The sequence below is a fragment of the Sporothrix schenckii genome (genome assembly GCF_000961545.1).
Source record: "Sporothrix schenckii 1099-18 chromosome Unknown Cont44, whole genome shotgun sequence".
NCBI lineage: Eukaryota > Fungi > Ascomycota > Sordariomycetes > Ophiostomatales > Ophiostomataceae > Sporothrix > Sporothrix schenckii.
In genome coordinates, this window is record NW_015971145.1 from 95392 (window position 1) to 117682 (window position 22291).

General features: G+C 52.3%; 7 protein-coding genes across 7 annotated transcripts; 4 read left to right on the forward strand and 3 right to left on the reverse strand.

Moving 5' to 3' along the window:
* Positions 1–240: 240 nt before the first annotated feature.
* Positions 241–2835, reverse strand: SPSK_08562 (symplekin; the record flags this gene model as incomplete). The annotated part of the gene is made up of 3 exons (XM_016735155.1): positions 241–425; positions 491–2373; positions 2444–2835. The coding sequence occupies 3 exons, from the start codon at positions 2833–2835 to the stop codon at positions 241–243; spliced, it is 2460 nt and encodes an 819-aa protein (XP_016586761.1).
* Positions 2836–3783: 948 nt separating this feature from the next.
* On the forward strand, positions 3784–4201 carry SPSK_10004 (uncharacterized protein; the record flags this gene model as incomplete). Its single annotated transcript, XM_016736567.1, has 3 exons — positions 3784–3791; positions 3853–3980; positions 4053–4201. 3 exons carry the CDS (start codon positions 3784–3786, stop codon positions 4199–4201), a joined length of 285 nt encoding a protein of 94 aa, XP_016586762.1.
* Positions 4202–5030: 829 nt separating this feature from the next.
* SPSK_08571 (transcriptional regulatory protein) lies at positions 5031–7588 on the reverse strand (the record flags this gene model as incomplete). Its single annotated transcript, XM_016735164.1, has 3 exons — positions 5031–5588; positions 5676–6162; positions 6237–7588. The coding sequence occupies 3 exons, from the start codon at positions 7586–7588 to the stop codon at positions 5031–5033; spliced, it is 2397 nt and encodes a 798-aa protein (XP_016586763.1).
* An 850-nt stretch (positions 7589–8438) lies between these two features.
* Positions 8439–10413, forward strand: SPSK_08811 (nucleolar protein 12; the record flags this gene model as incomplete). The annotated part of the gene is made up of 4 exons (XM_016735398.1): positions 8439–8449; positions 8514–8580; positions 8641–9852; positions 9922–10413. 4 exons carry the CDS (start codon positions 8439–8441, stop codon positions 10411–10413), a joined length of 1782 nt encoding a protein of 593 aa, XP_016586764.1.
* Positions 10414–11050: 637 nt separating this feature from the next.
* On the reverse strand, positions 11051–12902 carry SPSK_08893 (tubulin alpha; the record flags this gene model as incomplete). Its single annotated transcript, XM_016735479.1, has 5 exons — positions 11051–11532; positions 11596–12099; positions 12184–12494; positions 12575–12633; positions 12891–12902. 5 exons carry the CDS (start codon positions 12900–12902, stop codon positions 11051–11053), a joined length of 1368 nt encoding a protein of 455 aa, XP_016586765.1.
* Positions 12903–15398: 2496 nt separating this feature from the next.
* Positions 15399–16808, forward strand: SPSK_09216 (uncharacterized protein; the record flags this gene model as incomplete). Its single annotated transcript, XM_016735792.1, has 1 exon — positions 15399–16808. The coding sequence occupies one exon, from the start codon at positions 15399–15401 to the stop codon at positions 16806–16808; it is 1410 nt and encodes a 469-aa protein (XP_016586766.1).
* A 1557-nt stretch (positions 16809–18365) lies between these two features.
* SPSK_08427 (uncharacterized protein) lies at positions 18366–21541 on the forward strand (the record flags this gene model as incomplete). Its single annotated transcript, XM_016735025.1, has 4 exons — positions 18366–18599; positions 18681–19010; positions 19091–20889; positions 21007–21541. The coding sequence occupies 4 exons, from the start codon at positions 18366–18368 to the stop codon at positions 21539–21541; spliced, it is 2898 nt and encodes a 965-aa protein (XP_016586767.1).
* Positions 21542–22291: the final 750 nt, after the last annotated feature.

Here is a 22291-nt window from a genome sequence, read left to right on the forward strand (position 1 = left end):
TGTCGAAATCACAAAACCATAACTACGCAACCACAAGAGGGCCAAAACGGGGCTGATAATGGCGGCGAAATGGCGGCCAGTATGAAGACAATAAAATATTATTTTCCCGTTTCTTTTGCAAATGATAAATTTCACCTCGTGTAAAAACGCCTATATAAAAACATCCATATCCCGTCCGAAAAAAGAAAGACATTAAATCTTCGGGAGTATATTTGGGATTATCACAGTATCAATCCCTGGTCAAGACGCCGCTTCTACAGCCGGGGCTGGTGCCGCAGTTGGTGTTCCATCACTCGTGTCAGCAGAAGGCCCTTCTGGCGGCGCCTCCGCAGGCACAGCAGCAACAGCCGGTGCGCTATGGTCTCGGACAAATCCAGGACGCCACTTGTCGAGAAATTTGGTAGCCATAGGCCGCGCATCCTCGACTAAATAGGTCAGCGCAGGCAACAACCAATTGGTGAATCAGCTCCGTAGCAGGAAAAAAACTTACACTCAATCCAAATCTCCTGCAGGGTGTCCAGGGTCAGATCCCGTGCCGGCGGCCGCATCATAACCTGGTACAGCAGGCTAGTCAGCGCCACGGTCACCATGGACGGGTCGCGGCAGAGGCTCTTGATGCGCTGCAAAAGGGCCTCATTGAGGGCTGGCACCTCGCTCAAGAACCGTGTCAACACCTTGTTGTCTTGCGAGTGGAGGTAGGGCAGGAACCCATCGAGCAACTTGACGACCCATGTACTGTAGTGGCCGTCGTCTTGACCACTGCGATCTTGGTCATTCTCACTTGCCTCGCCTTCACGGTACTGCGACTGAAGACGATCGTTGTACCACTCCTCACACAGCCATGCGATAGCCACGTCAATGCGTTTCCGGAAGTCCTCGAGAACATAGCGGAACAGCAACTCCCGGACCTTGTCACTGAGAACGGGTCCCGTCCCTGGCTTCGACAAGGCCGGACTAGCGCCATTTGTGCCTTCTTTCTTGACAAGCTTCTTGCTCTTGTCTTCCGTCTCTTGTTCCTCCGCCTCCTCGGTTGCGGGGTTCTCCTCGTCGTTCGTGCTATCCTCAAGTCCACTCACAGACCGCGTAGCGAGACGCGTCAGGATTGTAATCCATGCCTCCTTGTCGTAGGAGGTCGCCGCGACCCGATTCAAGCCTGCCTTGCCTGACTTCCGTGCTCCAACGGCTGTGGATGGCGCAGCAGCTGTTTCTTCAGATGCCTGCATCATATCAAACACCCGCGCAACGGTCGTTTGCCCCACTTTCACGGTCTGGTCCGACGACAGTGTTGGCGCGGCAGGAAGCTTAAAAGCGCCCAGCGCAAGTGATGCCGCATCCACCCGTGCAACGTCCCTGTCTGTGATCTCGTTATCCAGCTTGTTGAGAATCTGCTCAGCGTCCTCGGCGGCCGTAAAGTCTGGCTCGTAGTCGTCATCGTCATCTTCCACGTCCAATGGTGCAGTATCCGGATTCATCGCTAACCCTGTTGCAGATGTCTCGAGCAAGGTAAGTCTGTCCCTGATTCCGGTAATGGCAAGACTCAACAGTTGCGGATCAACCCGCGCCAGTGTTGACACACTTATCTTTGCGGCCAGCTCAAGCGGAACATTTGACGCATTGAACGACCGCAATGGCGGGTTGCTCGTGAGGGCAAAAATGTCGGCCAGGCTCAATGGCCCCGTTGCTAGTGCAGGAATCTCTTGCGGCAGCGAGGCCGCAGCACCACTGGCCACTCTCTGTCGCTTGGCATCGCCTGCTGCCTGCTGGTCTGCCAGTGCCCGCTTCCGCCCTGCGTCATCAAGAAGCTCGGCTCGTGACCGCATCAGGCGTTCCACATATTGTTGTATCCGCGGGTTAAAGGCATTGGTCGGATCCCGCTTCATGAGGTGGATCAACAGCATGCGTGTCGTCTTCTCCATCGACTTGACCATGACACGTATCCGCGGAGTCATGGACGAGCTGGCGAGCTTGAGAGGGTTGAAGTTGAGGATGGCGTTGATTGTGCGGTTGGCCGTTGTCGGCCGTGTGCGAACCAGGATCGATAGTGTATTCAGAGTGGCATCGACAATAAGGCCATCGCTGCTGTTGTCTTGCAAGACACCGAGCATACGGTCGAGAAGACCAGTCGCTTCGGCTTCTAGATGCCGTGGGTCAAGAAGGGGGTGGTTCGCAGGAACGAGGAAGAGGGATATTTCGAGTCCGTCGCGCTGCCGTTGATCCAGGTTAGCGCCATGTGTCTGCGCAAGGACGACGCGCTGCGCAAACTTGATGCAGCATATCTGGATCGACGGTGAAGGCGACTCCCATAACCGGAGAATGTGCGACTTGATGGCGCTGATGCGCTCCCAAGTGTCTGTGTCGTACGAGTTGTTGATACTGTTGTCTCGTTAGTATGAGCCAGCGCCAAAATTCAGGAGCAGCGGCTACAAGGAGCAGGGAAACTTACACCCAGCGCATCACAAGTGGATATATGCTAGAAGCGGCTTGGATGATGCTGCGCAGCACAAGCGGGTCCTCGTTGGGATTCTCCAACATGCCCTTAATGCTCCCGAGGACCAGGAGACTCAAGCTTTCTTTCTCACGGGACGGCATAGCCGGCGCAGCAAAGGCCTCAGCAAGGAAGTCAGCGCCCCATCGGCGCAGTTGCGGCAGGGACGACGGGTTGATGATGGGCAAGATGCCCTGGACGATCATCGGGTAATGGCTGACATTGGCAAGGGCCAGCTTCCGAGCATCGTCTAGCTGGCGGATCTGTTCTTGGATATAGTCACTGCCTGTCGAGGTAGAAGCGCCGGTTGGAGCCCCATTCGAAGGCGCAATATCTGTTGACGTCGCCATGACGACCGTCTTTTCTTGTTCTTGGCCGACCAGGTGCCGTCTTTCTTGAATACGACGACGAGGTCGAGATCTTGGAGGGAGGCTGGAAGTGGACGCGTTGGAGTGTTGTCGGGGAGAAAACAGGAAAAACCCGGTGCATCGACGTGTGGGAAGGCCGAACACGATCCCGGACTTCTGTCAAAGCTGCACCGAGGTAGGATATCGAGGCCTTGGGGGTTGTCGATGCCTAGGAGCTATGTGCGTAGCGATTGAGATCCGCAGCAGGGTTATCCGTCGTTCGTTGCTATGCAGACTCGAGGGAGCCCACGCAGCTATGAGGCGGGGATGTATTCTCGATAATGTGTGCGAAGGGAATGAAGTCGTTGAATGGAAGGAGACGTTGACGACGTCACGGTATTTCTTGGTTGATCGCTATTCCTGTTCGACGGCAGAGCTGGGATGGCGAAGAGGCAAGTTGGAGGAACGGGCAAAGCTGTTGTGCACCGAATGAGGTTGTCTCTGGGGTATTCATGCGTCGCATGCTACCGTTGTGTTAAGTGAATTAACAAAAGGAAGTTAAAAAGGCTTCGTACAGGAGGTTCTGGCCGCAGGTCGCAAACTGGAGCATGACACGAAAATGCAGGTCGAGTTTGTGCTGGCGCATCTGGGCGCGGTTCATAGCGCTAAAGCGCACTGACGGGGTAAGGGCGACAGCAAGGAACAGCCAAAGTTTGCTGAACGTGGACTAGCGCCATCTGGTCGGTTTATTGTACCTCATTTGTTTAATGCTACCTATGTTCAGCTGCATGCTACCTCATGCTACATACTACAGCTCCGGTATACGAAGTATTAGTCATCCTTTGCACACTTCCTGTTCGGAACTTTTCGTCAGGCGATCATTACGGCACCATCAAAGACGTTAAGACGGATTTGGCTTTACAACAAAACCTTACAAGACAACGATTCGCAATGTCTGGGTACGTTTCTTTTCGAGATCCCCCATTTTATTGACCACTACTGATATACACCTCTTTGTAGCGTTGAGCACTCCTCCTACTACGATCGGCGCATGCGCCAGTCGCCGGCCCTCATTCGCGCCCGTCGGCCCTACCTTTTCAAGAACACAGTGCTGGGTCTCGGTATCTCCTCCTTTGCCCTGGGTGTCTGTAAGTAAACGGCCTCGGTCAATACTTGAGGAGTGGAATTAGAACCGGTTGCTAACCGTTGTGGTCGCCCAGATGCCTACACGATCCACGTAATCGGCCAGGACGACTTTGACGATGTTCAGGTTCCGAGCGAGCCGGCGCAATCCATTCAGCAGCGCACCCAACAAGCACAGCAGACTTCACAAATACAAACACAAACACAGGCATTGGCGAAAAAGTGATGCGGACGGCACCAGGACGACAATTGCATACCTTGGCCACTCGACACGTGCTGCGGCATGCACCTCGGCCATACAATGATGGATGAAAAGCTGTGGTTATACGCGTCTATATTGGATAGAAACCAGGCAATGAACATTTAACGATTTGAAAACTACGTTCTACGACGCTGTATCATCATATGAAGGGGAGAACCTGGTGCAATGGCCCGGCCTAGATAATGCGTATGCGTATGATGACATATTAAATCCCTTCTTCTGTTAAGCAATCTTAAAAGCTTCAAAAAGTGAATAAGATTATCAGTCATTGCTTGATCATGTCAGAAAGCACGGTGGCGTGGTGTTCATTTAAACGCTACCTCTCGTATGAGAAGTTAAAAACAGAAAATAAATGACGATGACAATCCCTGAAATATCAATCAACTCCTAAGCAGTCAAAACAATAGTCAAACGACGCACACCGACGTATAAACGTCAAAGCGAGCAAAGAAACAAAAACAAAACATAGTTACAAAACAAAGAAGCCACCCAGATCCGCCCAGTTAAGTATAATGAAACAGAAGTCAGGCCACGGCCGTGTCGCCGGTTCCCACAAAGCCAACAGCAAAAACACGAGAATATGTGCAGCGCAAAGGACAAGACAAGTCAGTGAAGACATAGGAAATCCAACGAGAAAAAAAATAAACTATGCACCGTACATTACATGACAGAAAGGAAAGACAGTGCACAATCCCAAACGAACCGTACACTCACCTTCACCGATTTCAAGACCTGGGGGGTCTCAAAAGACGCATTCCGAGCGAATTTCCGATGGGTGCTCACAGTAGCTTATCTAGTACGACACTGTTGCAGCTGCCTCTCTCTTAGACGGCATCTGTCCCAGCGGCTGTCCGGCCTGGGTTGTGTCGCCGTGTGCAACGCCGCCATTCATGCGTGCCTGGTGCTGGTATGGCATGTTCTGGTGACTCGGCAGATGGTTACCGGTTCCCACCTGCTGTGGCAGTGGCTTTCGCAGCGCTGGTGCCAACGGCGCTTGCTGCCCAGGGAAGGGACTGCTTACGGCTGACGCCGACGCCGACGCCGCCGGCACTGCCGCTGGTTGATAGGAATTGGCCACTGGGGACCCCTGTAGCTGTCGTTGAACATGATGTGAAGGATGGTGTGGGTTCGCCCACGGCGTGTCCGCCAAGAATTGCTGACCTGCTGCCCCAAGGCTGTGGAACGACACTGGGCCGGCGCTGCCACCGTTGGCACTGGCACTGGTACCATTGACAATAGAGCTGGCTGCGGCGCTGCCAGCTAGTTCTGAGAATGGAAAATGGCTTTGCCCCACGTGTGAGTGTTGGGGTTGCGCGGGAATATGCGTCGTTGGCACTGTTTGCCGGCTCCTCTGTGAGCAGGAAAATATGAAATCAGTACATAAGTCCAATTTTTGCGGTAGGATCGACCAATGTGATAGGAGAGAGGCAACACCTACAGCAATAGCTTCGAGGTCGTCGTCAACTTGCGTTGTTGAGGCGCCCTTGATCTGTGGCGCAGCAGGGAAGCCCTCGTACTTAGCAATGCCGGACAGAATGGACACTTCTTTGTTGTATGTGATCGCATCCTTGACCCGTTGCGTGTTTGCCGTCGGGAACTGCAGGCCGTAGTCGGGGATCGTGTTGGCGTGGCGCCTCCGCTGTTGCTGGATCTGGTACCATTGCCGGCCGAGCTCCTCAAGGACGAGTTCGCGTGACTCGCGTATACTCTGGAAGTATTGGCCGTGGATATGGCTGCGTCGAGCCACTGCCCAGCGCTTGAGTGTTTGCAGGTTGAAGTCGTACTCCACGTCGATTACGCGGAGCTTCTCGTCGCGTCGTTCATTTACGCACTGCATCATGGCTAGGTATTCAGGGTGTGTCGGGTTGTCGCCAATTAGCATCTCTTCCTCTTGGTTGAGTTGGTCTAACCGTTCCTGATAGAGTCTGTTGTCATCGTTAGCAGTCGAATTGCAAAAGTAAGTAGGCAAGAAAACGGCATATGAGATGGGAGTACGGACTTGTCTCGGAAAGACGCAAATTGCTTCTCAATTGCGTGCAGGTTTTCGAGGGCTGCCTTCTTCTTCTCCACTGTAGTAATCTCATGGTCAGCATGGTCTGCCCTCATTTGCTCCGGCGATGTCGTTTCTCCCATCAGGTAAACCGTACACTCTTCTTCGTTCCGGTGGGCCGCCTCGGCCTCCTCGTCAATGTCGCCGTCGATCGGTTCGTCATCTCCATGGCCCGCAGCGTCCTCTTCTGCCGTGGCCAGGTCACCATCTTCCAACGCCTCATCGTTCTGGTCTTCATTCGCATCATCGTCGCCCTCGTCCGAGTTGGTGCGCTTCTTGGCGCTGCCACGCTTTGACCTTCTAGCCTGGAACGTGTCACTACTTGTGCCTTCTGCCGAATTGTCTGCTTCGGCCTTTTCGTCGGCTCCTGTCTTGGCGACGTCATCGTCGGTTGCACCATTCGGCCTTCTAGCAGACGCATTTTCGCCGTCAATGTCCTCGGCAATCGGGTTTGTCGCGTCACGACCAGTGCCACCGCTGCCAGAGCCAATGCGCTTTCGCAGCGGTTGATCAGATTCGGATGGGTCCGTAGTGGGCGAGCGCTTGCGTTTGCGCGTATCGGAATTGGAGCGCTGGCTGCGGAGAAGCACGGGCGTCGGCGCAGGTGTGTCCTCTTTGTCGCCATTTGCATTCTCCTTTGTTTTCGCCCCGGTGGAAGGCGATTGCCCGAGTTTTTTGGACTGCTCTCTGGCAGCCAGCGACCGTCGCCGACTGCTCCGCGTGGTCTCACGATCGTCTGCAGCAGCCTCTTCTTCACCGTCGGCCTCATTGTTCTCCTCGTCCTCCGCGTCAGAGAGCGCATCATCGTCCTCGTCGTCCTCGCCCGCATCAGAGTCGGCGTGGAGTTGCTGCTTCAGCTTGCTCGGGCTAGCTTGGAAGGTGCGATCCCGCGTCTGAGTAAGGCGCTGTGTCGGGCTTGTGACCGTCTCTGGACTGCTCTCGGCGTCAACCCCATTCTTGATGTTCTTCACCTTGGTGGGCGTTTCATAAAGACGCTCAGTCTCAGCTTCCGAGTCGTTGATATCCGGCTCAACTTCAGACAGGGCAGACTCGTCTTCGTTGTCCGATCCCGAGTGTGATCGTGCCGCTCTGGAGCCGTTGTCTTCGTCGTCGTCTAGGTTGACGTTGCTTAATGACGACGAGTTGTGCACCGGCCCGTCAAGTTCCATCTCATCCGGTTCTCCATCCTTGTCTTCGACCTCGGTGAGGGGACTTGACGCATTGCTAGGGCTGTGGTCGGGTTGTGCCAGAAGGGGCGGGCTCGAGGTGGCCATGTCAGATGCTTCGTCGTCGGCAGCCATCGTCGACAGCGACAACGGCAGTCAGTTTGGTCGTAGGAATGGCCCTGGGCACCAATCGGGGCGGTATAGGGAGAATGTCTAGTTCGCAGAAGGAAGGGAGAGGTCGTCGTGGGTGACGGTCGAGAAGCGATGAATTGAGAATCAGAGGTAGAAAAGAGAGTGTGGGAAACAGCTAGAAACCCGCCGGTCGGGTCTGCCCCAGGACAACGGCAAAATGGGCTGCTTCCGAGCGTCAAACGCGAAGACAAGTCGCAAATCTTGATTCGCAAGCAGTTGCCGATCAAGAAAACGGGCGCTCAGTTTGTAGGTGCGTGATAACGTAGACAGACGACTCAGAGCGGATCGCGAGCGGAGAGCGTTTTTGTGGGAGACGCAGAAACCGGTGGGTGAAATGCCACTTGCGCGAAGCGGACCTTGTTACTCGCTCTTTCCCCCCAGCTGTCACAGCCCATTTTTCGTCTCTCGCGCTTCTCTAGTGAGTGGACAGTGCGCTAAGCAGATGACCAGATCCTTGCTTGGGCGGTGTCAGTTGGCAGAACTCAAATGTTGTCAAAAGCTAGATCATGTGGCTAGTCAACATATACATACTTTTAGGGACCTACTTCAGCGCTTGTATTATATGCGAATTTTTGTATACCTCTGTCTATATAGGTACTGTACAAGGCCTATCTTGGTTTTAGCTACAGTTGTGGTCTCGGCAGCTCTGACGCCAACCGAATCACGTTCTGATAAGATAGTTATCGTTATCATTTTCCCAAATCGCAGCAGTATTTTTTCTGCCTGGTTTTTTTTTTGAAGTGCAGAGCGTCATTCTGGACCGTGAGCTCATTTCTCCGCAAAGACGTTCACAATGGGGAACCCGTGAGTTTTCTTCAATCTCCCGCCTTTTCAAGTGTTCAAAAACTAATACAAACGAAAACAACAGAAAATCTGTATTCTCTGCTGCGAAGAAGGCTGTGGATCCCACTCTCGATGCCCTCTTTGCATCCAGTGTACGTTACGAGATCCAACGTATGAGTCCATACGCAGCTCGAACTGACATAATACTTCAGGTTGGACCAGTTGAGGCAAATGCGAAACCAAAATACGAACCTCTGGTATCGTCGAAGCCAAGAGCAGCGCCGAAAACCGACACCGTCCAGCCTCTAACCAAGGAGGAAAAGGAAGCTTCCATTGAAGATAGCGAAGAGAACGATGACGAAGATAGAGACGACGAAGATGATGACTCCGACTCCGACGACTCCAACGATGACGAGGCTGAGAATGACGAATCCGCCGACGCTAGTGCACAAGAAGAGGCTCCGTTCGCCGTACCCACCGGTTCGAAGACTGGTGCAAGCAAGAGGAAGAGGAAAACCCAGGACGAGAACGACGATCTAGAGAACCGCTACTTCGACAAGCTTGAGAAGGAGATTGGAGGTCCTGTGGAGAAAAAGGCCAAGCATGATGCTTCTGAGGCCGTCGACTCCGACGAGGTGATGGCTGACGGTCTGACCGGCGGCGAGGAAATCGACGACGCGGACGAGCCTATCATCCACGAATCTCTTTTGAACGCCGCTACTGGTGGCGCAGAAGATGGTTCTACAAATGGCCAAATCGACGAGCAAAACAAGGCCAAGGCGGATCGCACAGTTTTCCTTTCCAATGTCAGCATCAGCGCCGTCACCAATAAAACGGCCAAGAAGACTCTTATATCACACCTTGAGTCTATCCGGGACGACAAGGCAGCCAAGGACAAAGAGTCGAAGGAGACTAGGGATGGTGAGGACGACGAGGAGAAGCAGCCCACGGTGGAGAGCTTGCGGTTCCGGTCCGTTCCCTTCTCGTCAGCAGCGCTGCCGAAGCGGGCGTCCTTCATCACCAAGTCTGTCATGGGCGCCACCGCGCAATCTTGCAATGCATATGTCGTATACTCGACTGCCGCCGCCGCACGTACTGCTGTGCGCAAGCTCAACGGCACTGTTGTACTCGACCGCCACTTGCGCGTCGATAGCGTGGCCCATCCTGCGCCCGTTGACCACAAGCGGTGCGTGTTCGTTGGAAACCTGGGCTTTGTTGACGACGAGACGGTCTTGAGCGCCAACCCCGACACTGATGGCGACGGCGGCGAGATGACACGCAAGAAGCGCAACAAGACACCTATGGATATCGACGAGGGTCTTTGGCGTACATTTGGCAAGCACGCCGGTAAGGTCGAGAGCGTGCGCGTAGTCCGCGATCAGGTTACGCGCGTAGGCAAGGGTTTTGCCTACGTCCAGTTCTACGTACGTCTCATTGCCCAAACTCATTTTGCACTGTCATATCTTTTGTCACGTTGCTAATAAGCTATAAAGGATGCAACGAGTGTTGAGGCTGCACTTCTCCTCAACGATAAAAAGTACCCGCCCTTGTTGCCGCGCACATTGCGTGTCAGCCGCTGCAAGGCACCATACAAGACCGCGCGCGCCATTGAGCGTGCCCAGCGCAAGGTCAACGGCAAGCCCGAGGCACTCGGCACGCGGGAGGGCCGCGGGCGCAATAGCACCACAGGCTACAAACCCAAGCTAACGGCGGAACAGCAAACGTCAGCTGGGCGTGCGGCGAAGCTGCTTGGAAAGTCTGCGGCCACGGCACCTCTCGGCGCCGCTGGCCCTGATGGCAAACCAATGGTTTTTGAGGGCATGCGCGCCCGCGTGGGTGGCGTCAACCTTTTTAAAAAGAGCAAGGGAGGCAAGAAAGGCGGCGGCCCTCGCAATGGCCCTCCAGGCAGTGATGCCTCGCGGAAGAAGGTGCGACAGGCAGGCCGTGCTGCTAACTGGAGGGCAAAGAAGGGTGGCAACGCATAAATATCGTGTTGCTGAGAGGTGAGAAAAGTATGTTCTGCTATTTTTTAACAGATTTATTGGGCGCCTTTGATATTCTCTGTTGGCATTTTGTTTGCACCAACAGTTGTGTAATCCTATAGAGACCATGTGACACTTTATTCTTTCTCGTTTCTCTCTTTTCTGGCACAATAATTGTCTTACAATGTAGAAAGGGACCAGTTCATGACTTCAACCCACAAAGACGCGACGAGACGCAAAGACAGGAGTGTTCACCTCTCCGACTTTTAACCAAAAAGCATCCCACGTAGCACCAGGCAAAAGTAAGAAGAATAGGAAAGATAAAATTAAATGAAAAGAAAATAGGGGCGGATAAAATCCTCGGATATCATATTCTGTGGTTTCACTCTTGAATCGACAAGTCACGCTCATTTGGTCGTCATATGTACCCTAGAAATACGAAAATAAAAAAGGGTGGGAAATAGGAAGTAGAGGAGCTAAGGGAGGAAACGGTGGCGAGTCATAAAACACAAAACAGGGTTGTTTGTTCGTTGGAGGATAAGCAAGAAAAGCAACAACGGTCAATAAGAACAACAAAACGAAAGGAGGGGATAATCGGCTCGCTTAACTTGGGCCTTTACTTGAGTTGAGATACTATAAATTAGTACTCAATGTCGCCCTCCTCAGCCTCGAACGAATCGGCGGCCACCTCCTCGTAATCCTTCTCAAGCGCAGCAAGATCCTCACGGGCCTCGCTGAACTCACCCTCCTCCATACCCTCACCAACGTACCAGTGCACGAAGGCACGCTTGCTGTACATGAGGTCGAACTTGTGGTCGAGACGCGACCATGCCTCGGCAATGGCGGTAGTGTTGGACAGCATGGAGACGGAGCGGTCGACACTGGCGAGGCCTCCGTCGGTGGGCGAGGCGGTCGGCACAGCCACGGGCTTCTGGTAGTTGATGCCGATCTTGAAACCAGTAGGGCACCACTCGACCAGGTTGAACGACGCCTTCGCCTTCAGGGCAGCAACAGCGGCGTTGCAGTCGCGGGGAACGACGTCGCCGCGGTACAGCAGAGCCACAGCCATGTACTTGCCGTTGCGGGGGTCGCAGACAACCATCTGGTTGTTGGGCTCGAAACCTGGGCGGGTTAGCATCATTCATTACTTGCTTGAATTGGGCGGCTTTGTAAAACAGCACATACACTGGAAAGTCAGGTCGTGGACCTTGAAGCTCTCGTGAGCGCTCTTGGACGCAGAGACGACAGGAGCGTAGCTGATCAGCGGGTAGTGGATACGCGGATAGGGGACCAGGTTGGTCTGGAACTCGTTCAGATCCACGTTCAGGGCACCGTCGAAGCGCAGAGAAGAGGTAATGGAGCTGACAACCTGAGCGATGAGGCGGTTCAGGTGCTCGTAGTCGGGGCGAGGGATATCCAGGTTGCGGCGGCAGATGTCGTAAACAGCCTCGTTATCGACGAGGAACGTGCAGTCCGAGTTCTCGATAGTGCTGTGGGTCGACAGAACGGCGTTGTAGGGCTCGACAACGGCGGTGGAGACACGGGGAGCCGGGTAGATGGCAAACTCCAGCTTGCACTTCTTACCGTACTCCGTAGACAGACGCTCCAGCAGCAGAGCACCGAAACCAGAGCCGGTACCACCACCGAAAGAGTGGAAGATCAGGAAGCCCTGGAGGGAGTTGCAGTTGTCTAGCAAGGAGACGTTAGGAACAATTCATATAAGATACAAGCAAACCATTAAACTAGTCGCTTAAACAGGTTTGTGCAACTTACCGGCGACACGGCGGATACGGTCAATGACGTTGTCGACCATCTCCTTGCCAATGGTGTAGTGACCACGGGCGTAGTTGTTGGCGGCATCCTCCTTGCCGCTGATAAGCAGCTCAGGATGAAAGAGCTGGCGATAGTTGCCGGTACGGATCTCGTCGATCGGAGACGGATCGAGGTCGACAAAGATAGACCGCGGCACATACTTGCCGTTACTGGTCTCGGTAAAGAAGGTCTCGTACGAGCCACCCTCGCCGATGTCCTTCAGGTTGGGGTCCGGACGGCCGTCAGCGCTCAGGCCGTGCTCAAGAAGGTAGCTGCGGAAGGCGTAAGCCGTGTGCAAATAGCAACAGGGGTAAATGAGCACCAATACGAAAGGACAACATAAAATACTTACAGCTCCCAGGCACTGTTACCAAGCTGGGTACCAGCCTGGCCCAGGTGAAGGTGAAGAACCTGGCACGAACTGTCAGTATACGGGCCCGAATTTGGACGGCAGGCGGAGCGATAGGGCTATGATATTGGGTATGGGGGACTGTTTGATCTGACGGCATGTTGAGGAACGAAGTTGGTGGTGCGAACAGTTCAGCATCAAGCTGTTTTGATGCCGAGATTCGGCCTCGTCCACAGTGTCATATCGGCAGATGTCACGGCCGGAGCGAAAGAGGTTACGGGGAGTTGCCGCAACGGCACAGTTGTTCTGTTAGACTTACCTCGCCCTTCATTGTTACTCAAATCTAAGGTCGCGTAGAGGAGAAAGAAGTTGGCAAAAATGGTGAGAGGAAAGACGGACGATGGGAAGCGTTCCTGTCCGTTGTAGTGGTTGGCACAAAAGGAAACAGCCGTTGGGAAGGAGGGAAAATCAAAAGGGAGAAATATGAACGGAGAAAAAAAAGCAAGCACAACACTACAGTATGGCCAGGGGTAGAGCTGGGCAGACGTAGCGACTGGCCAGTGGTTCAGAAGACGTGAAACTCCGGAAGAAAAGGGGAGGAAGTCGGCGAGTGGGAGACCCAGGAAATGAGTTTCTGTAAATGTGAAGGATATTTGTGCGGTGAACTGTCGAGGAGGGGCAATTACGGAGCAGGGGGGAGCAACAAGAGGGGAAAGGGGCAGGAACGCGTCAAGAACGAAAAAATACTTTTAGATACAGCGATTTGTCACCAGTTAAGAGGTACTACTACCCTAACTGCGGTCCCCCGCGCTCACTCACCGCTAAGTTTGTTGTTGGTATGGGCTGGCCCGTGCGCGCCAACGCGCAGGGGAAAGTCCGTTCTGATTGGCTGGTGCGTCCTGTTGAGAGGGTCGTCGACGGAGACTGTTGAAGTAGCGGCGGTGGACAAGGACGCCAAAGTGGGCACAGAAAAGATCGTGATATGAGTTAGAGTGGTCCAGTGGCTATCAAACCCGCTGTTCAGACCCGGCAAGCGACTCTGCACGGCATGCCTACATAGTATTGAGACTGCAGTGATTGATTTACCGGATGTTTGTACGTCTAGGAAGATTTGGGATTACAGGTGGCTGAGAAAACAAACCAGATGGTGTATCTTCCGGCGGGAAGTGCGGGTATGTGGCATCATACGACAGTAAGATACGAGCATTGCTCATCACTGGAGCCCCGAAATTGTTCATTCAACCAAAAGTCCGCCTCTCGTGGAAATATCACAGACCACGTTTTCCTCGTGATAGCCGAGCGCACGTAAGCCACATCGTCAAGCCACATATCGCCCAACTGTGCCGAATTATTAATTAAAACTCTCAACCCATCAAACGATTTCCATGGTGTTAACTTCCCGCAATATGCAGCTTAAAGCACTGTTTGTTTCGTTTTGGGAAAAGAAGCCCCCCCTGCAGTGGACTCTTCAGCCTCAATGCTAGCTGACAGACAACAACAATCCTTCTGTGAGATCAGACTACCCCTTAAGTCTGGATAAGTGCATTTCTATGCATTATCGCGCCGTCCAACCGCACCTGTGTTGCATTTACACGAGCTGACACGGTTGCTGGGACAGTTGTGTTTTTGCTCCTGCCATCAGTTTAACTGGCGCGTTAAGTGGATCGCGCAAAAGGACGGAAAATACACGCTAAAACACGACTAAGTCTCCGCCAAACTCTGCTCTGAACACAGACCTCTCTGCACGCCCCCTAACCATTAAGCATGCCTCTGACGCAGGCCCCTTTTCGCTAAACAAAACAAAGGCAGTTGTTCCAAAGGCACAGATTTCACCGCCGTGAACACTAAAAAAAGGAAAGGAAGCGGCATCCCGTCTTGTCGATTTGGTAGCGCCTTCCCATAGTATGACAACCCAGGGCATCTGCATCGTACCATTGTCTCCTTACCTCCAAATTCGTTCAGTCTACATCCATATTTTTACCCCGTGAACACGCTTCCAACTCCATCGTGTCGACTAAACCCGCCACATCGCAACGTCCGTCGTTTGATACACGCCAGGATCGACGCCAAATAGTTAGGCCAGCCACTATAGGCACGCGCCGTTGCAAAAAAATAAGGGATAGTCAAAGTATCCGAGCTATCAGCAAATACGCACTGAAAAAGCGACTGCCAGCGCAAACAGTTGGTCCCCTCGAAGCAACACTCTGTTGGCCGCTCCATAGGGCATTTCCCTGGAGCCGGTCTTCTCTTGTCTTCGGTATCTTGAACAAATTGTTTGAGGAGCCTTTTCTGAGGCCTGTCTCGCTCGCCAGACATGCGCAACAGGCTGAGAAAGTCACCACGTCAACAGTCTGTCAGTTCAACGAAAGCCAGTAGCCTGCTCCCGCAAGCCGACGACTCAAAAGGTACGTGATTTGTGGATTCGCTTTGTTATGCGTCTTGTGTGACGAACGACAACAGGGTAGACGCTTTCGTAACTTTGGTGGGCTGTCTTTTACGGCCTTGGGGCCTGGCCAGGACCTTGCATTGTTCTCGGCGCCCAAACATCCCATCCATCGAAACGTTTCCACCTTCCTGGTTCTTCACGTCCTGCTCCGCCTCTACCTCCACACACCCACACCCTCTTTACGCCCTGTTTGTTTATCCTTCTCTTCTCATCCGGGGTGCCAACTGCACAGGCTTTCCCATACCTTTCACAAAATCACAAATTACGATACTACGTCTCCACATACTGATCTTGCAAGAACCGGCATACACTCGGACGTCGTCAGCACCGAATGACACACCACCAACGTCACCAACCAAAGCCGATGCGGGCGATACAGCCATGCGCCGTAACTCTAGAGGCTCGACCCGTGGCGACAAGCCGTTACCATCCGTACCAGCAATGACTACTATTGCACGATCGTCACCGTCACTATCACCTGCATCCTCTGCCGTGCCATCCCATCTGAACGGCAGTTTTGCCTCTGGAGGCCTTTCGCGAACCCTGTCCACCATTCGTGCCGTTACTAGCTTTGACGACAAACCGAGACAGTCGTTTGACGACGCATCCTCAACCAGTTCACCATCCCTCACCCGAAATTCCAACTCGGCATTCTCCAGCTCTGTCAACAGCAACGTCAGCACGTCATCATTCACCTCACAGCCACAATCCCCTCCGGGCGACTCAAAATCCAACGGCGGACGCTTAAAACACAGCGCGGCGGTTGCATCGCTCCCCTCCGGTTCCAGGGTTTCCAACCTTGAGGTCCCCTCGGCCCGCTCTGACAGCTCCACAATACGGCCTGACATGGGCACTCCCTCACGGGAAAGTAGTTTGTCAAAGGGTGCTAGCAAAATGCCCATTGCAGCAAGCATGAGTGTCACCTCATTTGACTCACCCACTGGCGGCCGGGGAGGTTTCAATGACTCAGCAGGAAATAGAGATGCTATGACCGATGGCCAACAAGTGGATGGCGTGGGCGGCAATGGGTGGGATTCGACTGTTGGAAAGGCAGGCTTGGGAAAGACAGGACGCGTGATTAATCGTCTCGTGTCCGACAACGAAGCCTTAAAACGGGATCTCAAAATCGAAGCGCTGAAAGCTGAAGAAGCGAAACAGGCAGCACGCCTGCTTGAGGACAAGATGGAACGCATCATCTCAGACTACGAGAGCCAGTTGTTCGAGGCCAGCGTGACCAAGACGTTGCTTGCACGCAAGGAACGGCAAGTCGAAAGCCTACAAGGCATCGTCCAGCTCGAGAAGAAACGGACCACTGACGCGCAAGATCGCGAACGTACTTGGCGCGAGGAGATGGAAAAAATCAAATTCGACTCCAAGCGGCAAGTTGAAGAGGCAACCGGACACGCTGCGCTGATGGAGGGCCGCTACAATGCCATCAGCAGCCACTGGCGCGACCAAGGCGAAACTGTCAAAAGGGCCGCTGCTCGCATGGGCAAGGACGTTAAGGAGTTGTCCGAGGCGCGGCGGCAAGACGACGAAAAGATCAACATGCTCCGCGACCTCTGCGACCAACAGGACAGCAACATCAAGCTTCTTATACAGCAAAAGGAAGACATCGCCCGCAAGTTTGCTGAATACAAGAAAGAGCAAGAAGATTTGCTGCACGACATCAAGACGAATGCTGCAAGGCGCGAGGCCGAGCAGGAGGGTACGCTGGAAGAAGCCCGCCAAGTCCTCGACAAGCTGAAGTGGTCACTCAACATAAAAAATACCATCGACTGGGCTTCCTAAGCCATTTCCCCAAGAACATTTACTGCTTCACCCATCCAACTGTTCCCCGTCAAAGTGGGCAGACAGAAACTAATCAGCTTTTATATTCTCCATCCACAACACCCACAGCATCAACGATTCTTACGACACAACAAAACTACAACTTTTTGCCAATGTATTTATTTTGATTCACATTCATGATGGGCAATCTTTGGGTTTGGATAGACGGAGTACGGCGTTGTTCATTATCTGAGCGATATCGCTCCCAATTGTTTCGCTGCAAAACCTTAGTCAAGCTGAAGGACCGATCATTTTGTATGCTTCCAAGAACAGAACGTCGACTTCTATTTGTTTCTTTCTATTCCATTTCCGTATCTAATTTCTGTTCGTCCCTACGGCTACTGTCCATGGGCTTTTTTGGCTTATTATCTACACGACATCTAAGACTGAGGCTCGGGAAAATGTAAATATGCCATAGATGGACATACCTTATCAGGTCGGGACTCTTAAGGTTGGGAGAAGAGGTATGGCTGTGATTTTATTTCGTCAAAGAGGGGTGGTCAGGTAATGTTCATCATACTGTCGACAACCTCGGCATTAGTTCAAGTGTACCCTTTTCGTATTCTTATCATTCAACTACTGGATGTGTGTTTGTGTCTATTTAGAGTAATGCCATGCGCCAACTACCTTATCACCACCTAATATGGCGGCTCATCTACCATGTACGAGAACCCAGCACAATTCTGCTCTTTTTATAAATATAATACTTAAGTCCCATTACTGGCAACACGCCAGCTAAATCGGAAGACTTGGTTTGAGCCCATTGCTCCCAAACCCCTTCCAATTACATACCTGGCTTTTCATTCGACGCCACGCGTTTTGTACAGGAAGGAGCAATGGTTACGTGACGTGCTCTTTCCAGTTTGAGTCATGCCATCCCAGGTCTGCTTGTCAGAACATCTCAGTAGTCGAATCCTGTCGAGTTGATTTTCTTCTTGATTTGGTCGCAAAATTTAGTTCTGTTGCTCTCGCTCTCTTCTCAGAATAACCATTGCTGCAGAAAGCTTCGCTTACTTCATCCTGTGATCGCAAACAAACGTCTTCTCCTGCTATTGCCTTGGGGCTACCAGCTAAATCCAAAGGAAGCTTCTTTGACAGTTTGGAATTCGACAGGACGGCCATCATTGAGCAAAATTGCATAATGCTTTTCATAGGCCTCGCTCCGCCGCCGTCCATTGAGGCCTATTCACCTTGCCAACTCACAACACCAATTGTCTCTCTCCACCCTATCACCAAGCTGTCGCAAACTTCAACCTAGTTCTACGTCGCCTACATTTTAGTTTGCCTTCTACCCCGAGCCTCACCTTGGTCTTGGTCCGACTATTATCTCCAAAGATTTGCAATCCCACTGCAAAACGCCCTCTTCCGTTGCAACCAAATCTTTGAATCTCGACTTACCACTTGCCCCGTTCTCCTGATTTCCGTTTGTGCCGTTACCTTCAACACTCATCTATTACATCACATTCACCGTCACAAGAGCTCCTTCGGGTCGTCGCAGCTGCGGCTGTTCTCGACATCATGGACACCAACAATCTCGTCGAAATCTACCTCTCCAGCATCTGGCAGTACCATGCTGCCGGTGTTGAACGCGTCTTCGAAGCACTGCGCAAGAAGAATCCCGGCGGCCAATACACCTTCGATCCGGACTTGAGCTGGTTCAAGGTGTCTTGCCGGGCCACCGATGTGCGTCATGTACAGGCTATCTTTCGAGAGGTTCATGACGAGATGGAGCACAGCCTAGGTGGTCAACGGGTAAGCAAGGGACGAGCATTGCTGTGTTTCATTAATTGTGAGCCCTGGGTGTCACGTCTTGTTCATATACTAAAGGTTTAGGTCCCAACCAACAATATGTGGCTGAAGCTTCCGACTCCTGGTGACCTTCCGATTGACCCAGTCGAAAAGGCAGTTATCGACCAGTTGTGCCCAGTTACGTTCGACCGGTTCAATTTCCGCAAAGTTTGGTCACGCGTTAAGAACGAAATGCCCGACAGTATCTCGGTGCACAAGGTCCTCGACGAAGAAGCTCGGCAGTCTATCATGGCCCTGTCGGGTGCCCATGTTGCGATTGATACAACCACTGCTCGGCTGGTCTACATCGGCGGAGCGACGCGAGATGAAGTGGCTAAGGCCAACAAGTTGCTTGACAATCTTTTCAACAAGTTTGTACGTATGCATGGTGCTCGAACATGTTTCGCTTCCTTTATTCCAGGTGTTCGCAAATTAACTAACAATATTACTCTCAGATATTCATCATGCCATCCCCGAAGCATTTGCTGTATGCAGAGTCCGAAGGCCCGTATCATGTAGATGCTCGCTTCATGGCCCACGTCAACGGCAACATGCTCACTTCCACCATCTTCGATCCCAGCCAGTTCCCTGAAGCGATGCTCAACCGCATGTTCAAGACCGTGTTCGCAAAGGGAGTCTGTCTTCGCATCTGCACCTTTGACCATGTTAAACGGACGGAAGTCTCCCTCTTTGGCCCCAGGTCACCTCAGATCTTCACCGACCAAGCACGGAAATGGCCCTTGTGGTTCAAGAAGGCGGAGTATAGGCCGAAGATTCTGGGCGTGACGGCACCCAAGAAGGGTCTAGTAGAAAAGGCAGTGCAGAAGCCGCCGACTGTCCTGCCATCGGCAGAGACTGTGTCCTATGGGAAGGTACCTACCCTCTTTGAAAACGACAAAACAAACGAACACCTCAAGGAAAATGAGGCCAATAAAGTGCCGGCACCGTCAGAGCAATTCGATCTCCTCGGGCTGGATATTCCAGATCCGAAAGCAGTCTCAGCATCTGGAACTTCTCATTCCCTTGTATCTCTGCCGGCTTCCTCTCCATCGTCTGAGCCTGATTCTAGCTGTGAAAATTCAAATGGAAAGTCTGTACCGCCAGTTCAGCCGCCTCCTATGCCCTCCTCGTTTCAATCTGACAAGCACACCTACCAGATGAAACTTCTTTGGGACTTTATGAACAGCTCCAAAAACGGCTATGGTGAGAGTGTGCCCAAAATCACCTCCAAGTTTGATGAACAAGCGAAAATTGCAAACGGTGATAATGGTGATCATAGCGTCAAGAGCACAGTTAATTTGGGACCGACAGATGGTCCGATCGAGGAGGAGCCACTCATTGATTTCGTGGACAAAACAAAATTACCACCGTCATTGTCAGCGGTAGATCCTGTCACTTCCACCTCAGGGCAAACTAATTTGTTGATCCAACTCGATCCCCCGGCTCCTCGAGACACTTCTTCCTCTGCATCTCTACAAAACCAGCTCGTACCCTTCGGCCAAGGTAATGTGCGCCCTATTGTACCCAGAGCTACTTCTGTGTTGAGCAAAGCACTCGTTCGGCGAACCACGTTTGCAACTGGGCTCTGCACCAGTATTGGCCGCCTCATGGCAGATCTGCCGTACGCCAAAGGTCGGATCCGGCTGCAGGTCGAGCTGGGCCGTGTGTACATCATGGATGCCAGTCCAGAAGGCCTTGCCTTCAATTTACCTGGCGAGGCCGCGTCGGGCTGGCCGCACACTGAAATCGTCACGCGACTGGACACAATCTGCGTCTCGCCTGAGAGCATTGTGTTCACCAAGGCGCTGACTCTGTTCGGCAACGACATGGAAAGCATTATCGGTGTCAATCAAAACACCGTCTTTGGTGACCAGTCCGCCGACGACACCACCCATCTGCCCAAGATCGAGCCGGAAAACAAAATCGAAACCAATGGCGGGTCAGCTCCGATGAATCTGGACTGGAACTTCCACGAGAAACGGATCGTTTACGAGTTTAAGTGCCAACGTGTTTACATGAATAGCAACAATGTCATCAAGGCACTGAGTCCCTTTGTCATCGAAATTGACGGGACAGAGCCTGGACTGTTCACTTACGCCATTCGCAGTGTCGAAGACACTCGACCACCTATATGGATCCACTGCATTCGGCGACATTGGGACGCCCGTGTTTCGGTATCGTACAGCAAGATCGACAAGCTGGAGGAAGAGTACGGCGATTTCGCCCGTGCCCTTTTGCACACCTTGGTCGTTCCGTACGTATATAATTTTTTCGTTTTGGTTTTCTTTTATTTTTACTTTGTGGTTTCTTTTTCTTCCAGCCATCATCACACTCGTTTGAATCACGGCTAACCAAATCGTACCGAAAACAGCCCCAGTCCAATTACGAGCCCCAAGTTCCAATTCGCCTACGACCTTCGCGAGGTCAAGACCGACAGCCAATCGTATTCGACTGCAGTCCTCTCAGCGCGTGTCCGCAACGTGGGTCGCTTCCAGAGCGCAGACTTGCAGACTTTCCTGGATATCTCGTGGAACTGGCTCATGGCATTGACCAAGCGACCTGGTAATGAAGGATCTTCCGTGGGTACCGCGTATGCGACGCCGGCTGTGGACGACCCCCAACGGGGTGTGTTCACAACATGGTACGAGGCCAGCGTGGTGTCGGCTGCGGCCGAAGCGGCTTTCCAGGAGAACGAGACGCTCCCTCTCGGGTGCGTGGCGGCTTGGGGTAGCGGAGGAAGTACGGCGCGGGAGGAAATGTACGAAGCGGCGTTTGGCCCTGCCCTTAAGCTCGTCCAGAAGATGGATGGTGTCGGAGTTCTTATTGACAACGGTCAGGGTGACAAACAGTGGGCACCGCCGGTAAAGGCGAGTCAAGTGGCTCTAGCTGTGCAGAAGTTTTGGTAGATGGCCAGAGGGTCTTGAGAAGAGGTGGTTTCACCAGGTATGGGCAAGGAATAGACATGCAGATTTGAGTTCCACGGACAAGGTATTAGATGGTGTGACGATCTCCCGGGATAGTGTCGATGCATGGGAGACGTACGGTGAATGTAGATGGTCTAGACAATTTACGAATGATTGTTTACTATTGTTTAAAGTGAATCATTTTCACATTTATCAACCGAGCTCTGGTATTTCAGATATAGTATCTACTTTCTTCGCCTTTTATACATATATTGTTTTGTTTTGTTTTTTGTTTTGTTTTTTTGTATTCATTTATTTTATTTTATCTTCGTAGAAAAACAATTTCCCGAAATAACGGAAACCAATATTTTCCAATGAACCTTCAATTTATATCCGTGCCAAATGGCTGGACCATTCAACAGCCGTCGCTGTCTGCCGTCTTTACTCTCTCTTCACAAGCCGATCAACCGGTTGAACTTCCAGATTGACCCAAATGGAACCATTTCCAGTGAGCCGTCGTCCGCAAAGAATGTCATAGCCATACCTTGGATGGAATGGCAACCTCTTGGTAGACTTCTGCCGAATGAAGGCTTTGAGATTTTTTTGTATACTTATTTTGTTGGTTCCAGCCCCCTCAATTATCTGCATTTCCTTTCCCCAACATGCTGATGGAAGTGAGGCCCTTTAGTTTCCTTTGCCCTCGGTCTTCCTTCTCCCTCTTTCAATGCAAACTCAAACGACTGGCAGCTCACA